Source organism: Branchiostoma floridae, chromosome 3 (assembly GCF_000003815.2).
Source record: "Branchiostoma floridae strain S238N-H82 chromosome 3, Bfl_VNyyK, whole genome shotgun sequence".
Taxonomy (NCBI): domain Eukaryota; kingdom Metazoa; phylum Chordata; class Leptocardii; order Amphioxiformes; family Branchiostomatidae; genus Branchiostoma; species Branchiostoma floridae.
Genome location: NC_049981.1, coordinates 20,242,296 through 20,254,041, shown reverse-complemented (window position 1 = coordinate 20,254,041; position 11,746 = coordinate 20,242,296). Strand labels below are relative to the sequence as shown.

The window sequence follows — 11,746 nt, the reverse complement described above, 5'->3', positions numbered from 1 at the left end:
GTACCAGCCCGACCGCGGGTAGGATCGCCCAAAGGCCGGAGGGCTGAGGACCGTGTTGTATTTTGTTTATGTCATACCCACCTGAGAAAGCACATATTTCGATGCGAAATGCACCAGAATTCGAGAAAATGTTGTGTCATCGAATTTTAAACCGTGCTGTATTCGGCCCGTTCGAAATAGTACGATATACTCGAAGGAAGCCTATGTCAGTATGTGATACAACTTAGAACCCTTGTGATACGGAAAGTTATCACACAGTCTGGAACACCCTTATTGAACGTTTGAATCGCGTCACAGGTATGACATAAAAGGCAATACAACACGTGCTTCTTTCTAAATTTGAAGGAAATTCCTTTATTGATGTTCATGGATGAGGATACTGTTGTACATGCCTCGAACTGAAACTGAATATGTCCCCTTTTAACCCGTGTTGATCTTGTTTTCTTCTTTTCCCGACAGGCCATTGCCCTTCAGCTGGGCGCCTTCAAGCCGACCTGCACACCGGAAGGTTTCTACGCGCCCATCCAGTGCGACGGTCTGACCGGGGACTGCTGGTGCTCCCTTCCGGACGGCACGGAGGTGAAGGGAACCCGCACCCAAGGAGGACCTCCCACCGGCTGCTTCTAACGGTGGTAAGTGTCTACAAGGCCTTATGCAGTCATGTGACCCAGCGTCGGCCATGCTGGTTGATTAATTTTGTAAAGGCAGGATGGGTATTATTAACAAAACATCCATCCATACATGTTATCCACACATATGGTAAATCGTATCAAGTTTTTGTACATTGTCCACTTTACTCTTCGTGAAAGTTAACTTTGAAAATACCATTTACTGATCATTTGCCTGTTTTGTCTTTTCAGTTGAGGCCTCGTTGACGCCTGGAATAGCGGCTTTGCCAGTCTTTCTTAGCACCCCCTCCCTGTGATTCAACTGATGTCGTCGTTGATGATGGAACTTCTATTTCCCCACATCTCCCTTGTTTAGAATAAAGATTTTCCTTTTAGTCCACATATGTGTGGGTGTGGTTTTCTTGTGGTCATTTCTACTCATGAATGGCTTGGCTACGTAAACGCCACACTTCTATAAACTTTACACCATTCAGTTATATATGACTCGACAGCTTACACATCTAATCTTCAGTTTTAGATGGTGTTCTGAAAATAATTATCCTTATTGCTTCCAATTGAAAGTATGGTACCTCAATATAACCAGACAACGCTTGGTGCTGCTTCAAACTACATTTATTGGAAAGTTAAAGTAAGGGAAGAGAAAAGAAAAGATGCCATGTATACATGTAATTTATAGATGACCACTTTCTTGGTCCTGTTTCGTACTTTATTTCTCATTCTCAAACTGCAATGTAGGATTAGCTCATGAAAACGCGATCTGGAGCCAGTCGATGGAAGAGTTCCTCATTCACGAGTGAACTTAACGATAGTTCACCTTTATCCATAGGGTAACCTATATAAAAACAGAGTATCTATGGATATCAAGTCGATGGACGGTGGTATGTTTTCAAAATAATGCAATTTGAAAGCACAGTCCATCGAAATGATATCCCTAAATATTCTGTTTTCAAAAACAACGGATATAGGTTACCCCACGGATAAAATGAACTGGCATTACATCCTGAGATGGTGATGACACGTCACTTAAAAATACTCGTAGCAAAATGTCCTTTATGTCTACACTCATAGGTAGTCTTGGGAATCGGTCTATTTTCCAGCTCATTTGGCAGCATTTGTTTACGAGACAAAGGGTGTTGCAATGCCCCGTACTTGTTTATGGCAGAAGAAACGAAAGGTATAATTTGTAAAACAACACAAAAGCACACGTGCAAGTCTAATTATGGCCCACAGAAGACTGTAGCGGTAGGCGAATCCGTTCTTCCTTCCGGACTCATCAAGGCACTGGGGGCGTAAACAAAGAAATGTTTTAACACTCCATACAAGGCCGAACGTATCAATGTCCGCTAAAATTTGATAGGCTACACATTTTTTCATACGTCAGAAACTAGGGCACAGGAAAAGGTATAGAAAGACATGATGTGCATATCATACACGTATATACCATATGATATGATGATATACGACGCGATATGGTATATGACATGATGATATATGATATGATATATATCATTTTTCATGATATGATATGATATGACATGACATGACATGACATGACATGACATGATATGATATGATATGATATGATATGATATGATATGATATGATATGATATGATATGATAACTCACCACAGATGCCACAGAAAGCGTGGCAGCTGTCCCTGACGTAATCGATAGAACAGAGGTCAGCACTCGGCCAGCCCGGGTTCGCGCCACACAAGTCGCTGCTGTCCCGGCATGGCTCTGGACGGGCAAAAAGAAAGACAACATTTTACCTCTCACTCTTAAAGCCCCCTTCACACGAGAGCACGAATGAGCCGGAATGCCGTCCGAATGAAATTTTTTTTCTATTCGTGGCAATTCCTCGCAATTCGTACTGTATTCTAAACGTTCTTACTGCATTCGAGATATTCGTCCCCGTTCTTTTGGCTGGCTCGAAAGTTTTTGACATGTTAAAAACTGTCGAGGTGCATTCGAAGTGGAGAAATATCGAATGGCATTCGTAGTGGATTCTTAGTGTATTCTAACTATTCTGACTGCAGTCTGACCGCATTCTACGGCATTCTAACATTATTCGAAACATTCTTATCTCATTCGATGGAGAACCGAAACAGCAAGCCACCTCGAATCCTGGCAGAATGTGGCCGAAAGAAAATTTCGAATGCCGTAAGAATGTCTAGAATGCACTACAAATGCACAGGAATAGACAAGAATTTTCATTCTGACGGCATTCCGGCTCATTCCTTCTCGTGTGAAGGGGAATTTAAGGCCCATTTGGAATTCCCACCCGAATGGCCCCGAATGTGACACGAAGTTTGCAAATACTTCATTCCGGCTGGTTCGGCTTGATTCCTGCTAATTCGATTTCCGTGTGAAGGCCCTTTAACATATTACTTCTGATCAGTAGGTACGTTTTGCCATCGTACACGGTAGTGGGTCAACCGGACTTCTCGTGCCCACCGACTTGGTACTTTTTCTGGCACAAATCACAGGGTCAGCCATTACATCGGAGATGGTCCGAGCCTGGCACTTGCCAGACCACCCCGGCACAACTGTAGTTCTGTCTCTCTTTCTGTTGGGGCGCCGTACTCTTCACCGAAATGGCCTTTAGCCCTCATAGGTTAGAGACCCCATTTCAGCACCAATGACGTCGCCCACAGACGCTCTGCCACTTTACTCTGGCGACACATGGGACCAGCCACATTGAACGCTCTCAGTAGGCTTGGAGCGGTGTGGAACGCTATGATGTTTCGTATTGATATGAATGAAGATGTGCTTGGCAGATTCTACACATAACATTAAAGAGAGAGCTGAACTCTACAGACTAATAGAACCCATGTTCCCCCACTTCAAACATCTAAGTAATATAGACAAATTTATATTCCTTATGAATCTAGACAAACCTTTACTTATAAAGTATATCTGTTCTTACATTTTCAGTAACACAAAGAAACGAGAAGAAGCCGAATGTACGCAGTAGAATACTGTTCTTGAGTAGTGTAGATTCATTGTATCATTGTATCATGTTGTATCGTTCGTTGTGACCTGTACTGAACCCAGTGGGTATGTATGTATAATAAAGGTCTTCATTCAATTAAAGCAAGAGTTATGGACCCCCATTTCAGCACCAAGGACGTCGCCCGCGGACGCAACGCCACTTTACTCCGAGTGATCACCAGAGGCTCGGAGCGGCACGCGAACAACGGCCATGTTCGTGTAGGCTCGTGTGCGTCTTCAGTGACCTGGTCCAACGTCCCATGCGGGAAGCAAGTGGAGGGGTGGCATCACCCCACCACCGGTCCGTCTGGCCCGTGCGACAATAGGACCCCAAGCACGCATATCAGCCGTATGTCTTAGCGGACAGGAAACTTGGCTCGCAGGGGTGACTTTCAATAGATCACTGTTAAGCGCAGGTATCTTTACATAACGTTACAGGGATATCAAAGAGGATACACAAACCTACGTGACAAAGTCTAGGCTGTTGACGGCATAAGCCTGCCATTCCGTTTCAGACTAGTAACAGGGAAGACGAATAGTACCATCTCCCCGTCACACTTACCGGTGCAGGTCTCTCCGTCAAACCCGTCCGCACACTGACATGTGCAGGTGGACCGGTCCAGCACGCCGCCGTTAGCACACTGCACGTTGCATTCTGGGAAGGAAAATGGGTGTTCTAAGTTGGATCAACAGCAACAGTGTACACAACAGAAATTGCCATTTCAGAGGAGTCTAAGATCGGGAATGTTTTGAATGTGTAATTTCGCCCTCTCGCACTTTACATATTGTTGTGGGCTTGCCAAGAAGCCGTGCCCGGTGGCCACAGCAATGGTATATTATAAGAGGTACCTTGACATGAGGGTCCGCTCCACATGCCCACACAGTTACAGTCACAGGTGTGGACGCCATAGTTGTCCGGGTTCCCACCTCGTGTCCCTCCGTTAGCACACGGAGTATCACTGCAGCCTATATAAGAAAATTCGTATCAATGGTTACTGCCGATTCAGAGAATCAAGAAGAATTTTTACAATCTATTGAACCTAAACCTGTCACATTCGTCGAAAGATTGTCGTACGATTGCAAACGTAACGTTAGGGAATTCTTAGAACAGTCGTGCACATGTCGTTTGAGAAGAGCAAAACCGTTGTCGGCGGTTGGCAGTCAGACAACCTGCCCAAAAAGTTTACACCAAAATCGTGCAATGGCCTACGTGTTCACAAATACTTACTGCACGCTCCACAGAACTGTTGGCAGTTCTCCTTGACGTAGTCTGTGGAACACTGAGACACGTAGGGCCAGCCGGGGCTCCGGCCGCACAGGGGGCTCACGTTCTGACACGACTCTGCGGAAAGGACACAAGTATGTATTTCCAGTCACGTGACAGTGACGTAATCTAACATCCACCATGTTGGTGGGTGAAATCCCCCCTTTATACTGAGATGAAGGACATAGCCCAAAACACCTTTGAGTAATGTTAAGCATATACACAACATGTACGCGCACAAAAAATGTGCTCGATGACTCCCATGCGACCATGAGGAGAAGTTTGTTTGACAGAAGACAAATATCATGAAAATGACCGCTAGGGGTCAGGGAGATCGAGTAGGATACTGTGGGATGATGTAAGTAAGGTCAACACAGATCGGTAGAAGACATGAAATAATGACGACCAACCTGCAGGACTGTCGTGGGTCTGTTTACCTGGGGAAAGGATGGGGATAAAGAGACAGTGGGGTCATCATCGTGAGACAAGTGACACACCGAGGTAGGGCTGGATTCGTGCACTTGAAGAGAAAGGCAAGCCACGCAGGCAAAGTACACACATCAGAGACATGACAGCTTCAAAAGCTTGGAGCAGAGCAGAGAGTTGGTTGGGAGAATGATAACAACTGTCAAGCCCCGGGCCAGCAGAGTTAAGCTGCCTTCGTGGCGTGCTGCTGTACGTTTGTCATCTAAACACTCCCGGAGGAAGGTTTCCGGCACCTCTTCCACCATATCGCGCCAAAAGAACTATTTAGCATGGTAAAAGCTGTGCATCAAACGCCGATGGCAGCTTAACGCAGCAGCAGCGATGCTGTAAGCTGTGAGGCCGCTGGTTTGGGTGAAACTGGGCGGCTTACCTTCGCACTTCTCTCCGCTGAAGCCAGGTGGGCAGCTGCAGGTACAGGTGGAGCGGTCGATGGTTCCGCCATTCAGGCACTGAACTGTGCACTCTGTTCAGGAAACATAAGTTCATTATGCAAAGTGACGGTTACTAACAACTTCAGCTTAATGAAGAACCAGTTAAAATGTGTTGTTTCTCCTTGTTGATTGATTTTTCTGTTTCTTGCAACAGAAGATCTTTTGTTATGGTGTCCGTCTGTGTTGCAATGTCTTACAACGATTTCGAGACTTACACGGGGCCTAACATCATCTTTATTGCATTAACATGAAAAGATACACACGCTTTAAGTACAAAAAGACAAGACAAATTGACAAAAAATAACATCTAGACCGGCCCCTTGATCAGATAAATTTAAATTTAAATTTTAAAAAATGTCTACCATTAGATGCTATATCTTACTTATATAAACTTCTAATGCCCATTTATCACCGCATGGTGTTACCGTATCCAACCAACACTACTTTGTCAGAGATCATTAGTCCTTTCCTACCGTCACACAGGTCGCCGCTCCACAGCCCCACACAGTTACAGTCACACGTGTGCTCCAGGTAGCTGTTCGGATTTCCCGCCACGGTCCCGCCATTGGCACAGGTCTTACCACAAGCTGAATACAAGTTCACAAAATGCAGATATTAAGAACGCTTGTGAAAAAACAAACTTGCTTATTCAGATAACATCTTTACAAGCGAGTAAATACTGCTCTTACTTATCGGCTCTGTGATTAATTTTAGGAGTACTTACAGCAAAGTCCGCAGAATTGTGGGCAGTTCTCCCTGACGTAGTCGGTTCTGCATGATTCGGTGGTTGGCCAGCCCGGGTTAGCGCCGCACAGGGGGCTCTTGTTCTGACAGGCAGCTAGAATAGAGACAATGTTGCGATATTGATTTCAATCCGAACTATTGCTCAGCCCCCCACTTGTTTTGTCCCACAGTATAGGCCAAACGGAAAACTACGAAGACTTGCAAAACACAACGAAAGGACACCAAAACAAAGTCAGATCTTTGCTTCTGCTCGGATACTATTAGAAGTAAAGTATGCTGAAACAATACTACAAAATAGCAACGATTATTATATGGTTAGCAAAGAAATTTCTTAAGAGCCATCACTCTAAACAAAGAGGAGCAGGTTTACTAGGATACATAACAGAAGTCCACAGTATCTTTTCATAACAAAGTCTTTAATCTTATGCCCTTCTTTAACACATATATGCTGAAGATTTTTCCTACCTCCAGTGGGTGCGAGTGTGGGCGCGAGGTCTAGAAAGACAAAGATCAGGACACAAAGTTTAGATGGTTACAAATAACGTCTACATGTTCGAAAAGGTCTATTAAGCTAGGATTTTGTGAAGTGCACGTAAGTACTATCCATGACGTACTGCAGACACCACACATGGCGTGGCAGTTGTCCCGTACGTAGTCGTGCACGCAGGAGTCCACACTTGGCCAGCCGGGGTTCGCTCCGCACAGGTGACTGCTGTCGCCGCAAGGTTCTGCATGAAACAACACAAGTAAGATCATACACGTCAAGTATGATGTATGTTGTAAGGCAACGTCGAATATGGCTTTAGTTAAGTTATGCGCGTCATCGTTGAAAGAGAATCCGAATGCTTCTTTTTTAAAACATTTTATCCACGAAAAAAGCGGAATTTACCAGTGCAGGTTTCCCCATCAAAACCTGCCGCACAGAGACAGGTGCAGCTAGACTGGTCCAGAACACCTCCATTCAAACACTGCAGGTTGCACACTGAAAAACAAGATAAGATACAGAGACTCCAAGCTAGACAAATCTGTCACTTAAAGCTCATGATTCCTTCTACACTATGACAACGAGAAGAATAGCTGTTTATGAATAGCTAATTGTTCATTTGTTTCATCCAGACCCTTGTAGTGCACAAAGAGTATCAAAATGTTGTACTCCCAGGGTAAATTTTTACAGGGGTGCTAGCCCTTCAGGTTTAAACTTTAACGTGCTTGAGGCACCTCCTCGAATACGGGACCCTAATTGTACACCCCTTCCGAAATCCGGGTGCAGCCCCAAACGAGATGCCCTTCCCATGATTGAACCGGGTTCTCCCACACTAATCGAAACCAGGAGGCTGGTCCTGATTAGCTAATTTGGATGAAAATAAATCTATTGTCGTATTGAAAGTCAATCTCGATATTAAAAGGTCAGTTGCATTTAGCAACTTTCCGGTACCCTTCTGAATGTTACGGGATGAGTCCTACCTTGGCAAGTCGGGCCGCTCCAGTGCCCCACACAGTTACAGTCACACGTGTTCTCTCCGTAGTTATCCGGGTTCCCACCACGATGCCCTCCGTTGTAGCAGGGTCTGTTGTCACATGCTGAAAGGACCGATCAATTTAAGGATGTAAGCTGACAATACCTGACACTAACCATGTAAAATAGACTAATGTATATTGAGTTATCCCCACCCCACTACATGTGTTCTGTGAGAATGATCTGTACAACAACCATTCGTCATTCAAGTTGACCGATCACCGGCGCGACTGTCCTTAAAACATATGTTGTACTTACTGCACAGTCCGCAGAACTGTGGGCAGTTGTCCCTGACGTAGTCGGTGTTGCACATGTCGAACGAGGGCCAGCCGGGGTTGGCACCGCACAGGGGACTCAGGTTCTGACAGTTGTCAACTATGGAAGCAGTAAAAACACGACACGTTCGCAATGGTGCATCATTACGAAGATATTTACTTTTTTGGCTTATAAGATGCCAGAAAAGCTGGTGTGTTACACCGAAGGGCGGTTATACCGGCTATATAGATACAGATACAGAAAATGTGAAGATTTAGCCTTCATAACGATTAGTTCATTTATTTATACATTCAATATAGTTGTAGGTAACATGATTCATTTATCTTACTACCGTACTCTACAGTTTGTATTTATGTGTTGTTTGTCTTTACGTAGCGATAGCTCACCATAGGTGGAGACTGGGGCGGGCGTGGTTGTTACGGTAGTGGCGACGGGCCTTGGAGTTGTAGCAGGTTGAGGGGTGGTGGTGGTCTGTGTGGTGGGGCGAGGGGTGGTGGTCGTTTGGGTTGTTGGGCGAGGTGTGGTGGTGGTCTGGGTTGTTGGGCGAGGTGTAGTGGTCGTCTGGGTTGTAGGGCGAGGGGTAGTGGTAGTCTGTGTTGTAGGGCGAGGGGTAGTGGTGGTCTGGGTTGTAGGACGCGGTGTAGTCGTTGGTTGGGGTGTGGTTGTCGGCTTCGGTGTGGTCGTCGTTGTTGCTGTTTTGAAAAAAATCACAGTCTAGTTTATCACCGTAGGGACACAGTGGGGAGACAAGAAAGCAGGGGAACATAGGTTTTGAAGTATCTTCACCTTACCACTCTGTGATAGTTCTAGGAAATAAAGAATTTTTAACACCTCAATCCTGGAAGGATAACTCTGGTACTTGAAGGGATGTCGATTTCTTAGTCCTTTACTTTTAGTATCGACTCTGTGGATACTGCAACCAGTTAAAAGCAGAATCAAGATATTTTTCGCTTCTACTTTTGAGCGGCATCCACCGTAGATCTGTTTCATTTTTGGTGACAGTAGCACCCCTATCGTAGTTAAAGGGTGGTGGTCTGATAGTTTATCAAATAACCACCACCATCCCACTCCCTGAAGTATCCCTGGATATCTACCCTGAGATGGAGTCACGACGGAGAATCTGATCCTGTAGCCGCGGCCGTTGGTGGAATCGTCACTCTTGAAGACCAGGAAGAGCTTGTCCCCTGATGACGTGATGGTTCCCGGGGATGTGGTACCACAGATGTTCCCCAACATGGCGTCAGACTGCGACGTCCCGTCATACACCTGGAAACGTCAACAAAGAAACGCATGATGGGAACAATTGGGAACATTCACAGTCATGTTTAGGGGATGTGCCTGTAGCTCGACTGGTAGTAGCCTCACAGTTGAGCTACTGGTTACAACTAGTTGCGGTTCAAGCCTTGATAGGGTATCTTGGTTGGGGCTGCATCTATATTTTGGAAGGGACGTCAAATTGTTTCCCATGCCAGAGAAGGTGCCAAGCACATTTAAGGGGAAGGACTAGCAACCCCTCACTGAAACAGTAGGTACTGTCCTATGTATCACTATACACTTCAAGTGTCACGGAGCTAACGAACGAACATGCTTGTCTTAGATAAGATAAAGAAGCACAACTGAGTCTCAGGTACGTTTGCTTCTGCTTTTACCGTAACGCCTGCAAAAATTCTCACTTCACAACAGCTTGAAAAAGGAACTTCCGAGTAAAGAAGATGACCTGACATTGCTTCTCAATCGGCAAAACTATAAATAACACGATACTAAACCCTGTCTTCTGTGTTTGCGATAATGATACTGACATCACCTGATAACCTTTTCAGTACCACGGACAGGGGAAAGGCACAGTAGATAACATAACAATGACAGAGTTTTGACAGCGTTATACTTATACCATTGTCCCCGGTAGGCACTTAGCCTGTACAGTACACAATTATTTCTCGTGTCAAGTCTTTACCTTGATGTAGTCGTAGACACATCTGGAGGCGTACTCGATGTCCAGGTCCAGGAACTCCAGAGTAACGGGCAGCCCCTGGCCATCAATGTTGTACTCACAGGACAGGTACGGGTCGTACGGGGCGGGGTACGTGGTCAGCTTGATCTCTCCGCTGGGACCGGTCAGATCGGGAGGACCACACACGGGGTTGGCTAAAAGGCGATATTGAAATGTTTATTTGTATGTATGTACGTACATGTATGTATGTGTATGTATGTATGTATATACCACTGTGTTTTCCAAGGAGATTAAGTATTAGTGATAGCCCATACGATTGTTTTGGCGAAGTTCAAACTGAATTGTCCCAACTTCATCTCAAGCACGTGAGCCATGTACCATCCAAAACACGTGACCACAGCTTCCCCTGAAAACGAGCTATCAAAAATGGAAGTTCTGATGTAATGTCAAGGAAAGCAGCAATGGGTCCCAAAGTCTAATTCTTTCTTTGATAGAAAATGAATTAACCACGTACAGGTTTCTTGACAGTTCATCCCTAGCTTATGAGTTATGCTGCTAAACCACATACGTCGTAAAGACATACATACATCCGCACATAACGTCACATACAAACACTATAAAAAAATAAAACCTTCTTGGCGAAGGTAATAAATCGTTGTGTAAGCAGCGGTCACGCGTTGATTTCCAGGCCGACACGTGTGTTGTGACTGCCGCGAAAAAAAAACATGCTTTTGGCTCCTGGCAAAGTGTACAAACACCGGACGTTTAAGAACAATGGTGTATGTGACAAACATGGCCTCCCTGGCACGCTATGGCATCTACAAGCCATCAACCATTCGGATGTTGACCTGCTGCAATCTGTGTTGCCAGGAAGGCGATTATAAAACTTACATTTGCCTTACAGAAAACTGTAAACAATGGCACTTTGTAAATAAACGGACGTTATAAATCGTGCCTCACTGTAAAGTACGTGCCCACCATCATGCGGACTGCAGCTGAGAGAGCGCGATTACTTGCCATAGTGACAGCAGCCACAAGCCGTCAGATTTGGGTCAGAGTTAAGCTACCTGTTAATCGAATGGACAAGGTCACCTGGGCACTCGTGGGTGTTGCAGAACTGCGCCTCAAAAGTGTTCCCCTGGCAGTTGGCGCCGCCGTTAATGGGAGGAGGGTTGTCGCACTGCCGGTAGCGGTACTGAGTGCCGATGCCGCAGGTCTTGGTGCATGTTCCCCACGGGCCCCACTCACCCCACTGGCCTGGGATCGGACCTACAGGACGGTTTCACAGGCATAAAGATACAGTTCAAACCATGACAAAACACTAGCAAGGTTTTCTCCCTTCTATTAAGACCACGTTGTACCTGTAAACATCATACTTGCATTGTATCTTATAGTATTGCACTCTATTCTATTCACAATTAATCCTGGAGGATTAACTAAGGATTGCTTATCTG

At 45.3% G+C, this 11,746-nt stretch overlaps 2 protein-coding genes across 2 annotated transcripts in view; one reads left to right on the top strand and one right to left on the bottom strand.

The window, feature by feature from the left end:
- The window catches only part of LOC118412022 (thyroglobulin-like), a 3,495-nt gene extending 2,487 nt beyond the window's left edge, over positions 1–1,008 (top strand). Inside the window, exons 5-6 of the mRNA XM_035814607.1 lie at positions 460–632; positions 861–1,008. Of these exons, the coding sequence (XP_035670500.1) occupies positions 460–627 (168 nt within the window). The 3' untranslated portion in view covers positions 628–632; positions 861–1,008. The remainder of the gene's footprint in view (positions 1–459; positions 633–860) is intronic.
- A 215-nt stretch (positions 1,009–1,223) lies between these two features.
- Positions 1,224–11,746, bottom strand: part of LOC118411733 (SCO-spondin-like) — a 19,680-nt gene continuing 9,157 nt past the window's right edge. Inside the window, exons 11-28 of the mRNA XM_035814215.1 lie at positions 11,385–11,562; positions 10,296–10,486; positions 9,436–9,607; positions 8,728–9,033; positions 8,324–8,440; positions 8,014–8,130; positions 7,439–7,531; positions 7,164–7,277; positions 7,015–7,044; positions 6,530–6,643; positions 6,279–6,392; positions 5,745–5,837; positions 5,299–5,325; positions 4,853–4,966; positions 4,474–4,590; positions 4,187–4,279; positions 2,257–2,370; positions 1,224–1,910 (exon numbers count right to left, since the gene is read on the bottom strand). Of these exons, the coding sequence (XP_035670108.1) occupies positions 1,903–1,910; positions 2,257–2,370; positions 4,187–4,279; positions 4,474–4,590; positions 4,853–4,966; positions 5,299–5,325; positions 5,745–5,837; positions 6,279–6,392; positions 6,530–6,643; positions 7,015–7,044; positions 7,164–7,277; positions 7,439–7,531; positions 8,014–8,130; positions 8,324–8,440; positions 8,728–9,033; positions 9,436–9,607; positions 10,296–10,486; positions 11,385–11,562 (2,112 nt within the window). The 3' untranslated portion in view covers positions 1,224–1,902. The remainder of the gene's footprint in view (positions 1,911–2,256; positions 2,371–4,186; positions 4,280–4,473; positions 4,591–4,852; positions 4,967–5,298; positions 5,326–5,744; positions 5,838–6,278; positions 6,393–6,529; positions 6,644–7,014; positions 7,045–7,163; positions 7,278–7,438; positions 7,532–8,013; positions 8,131–8,323; positions 8,441–8,727; positions 9,034–9,435; positions 9,608–10,295; positions 10,487–11,384; positions 11,563–11,746) is intronic.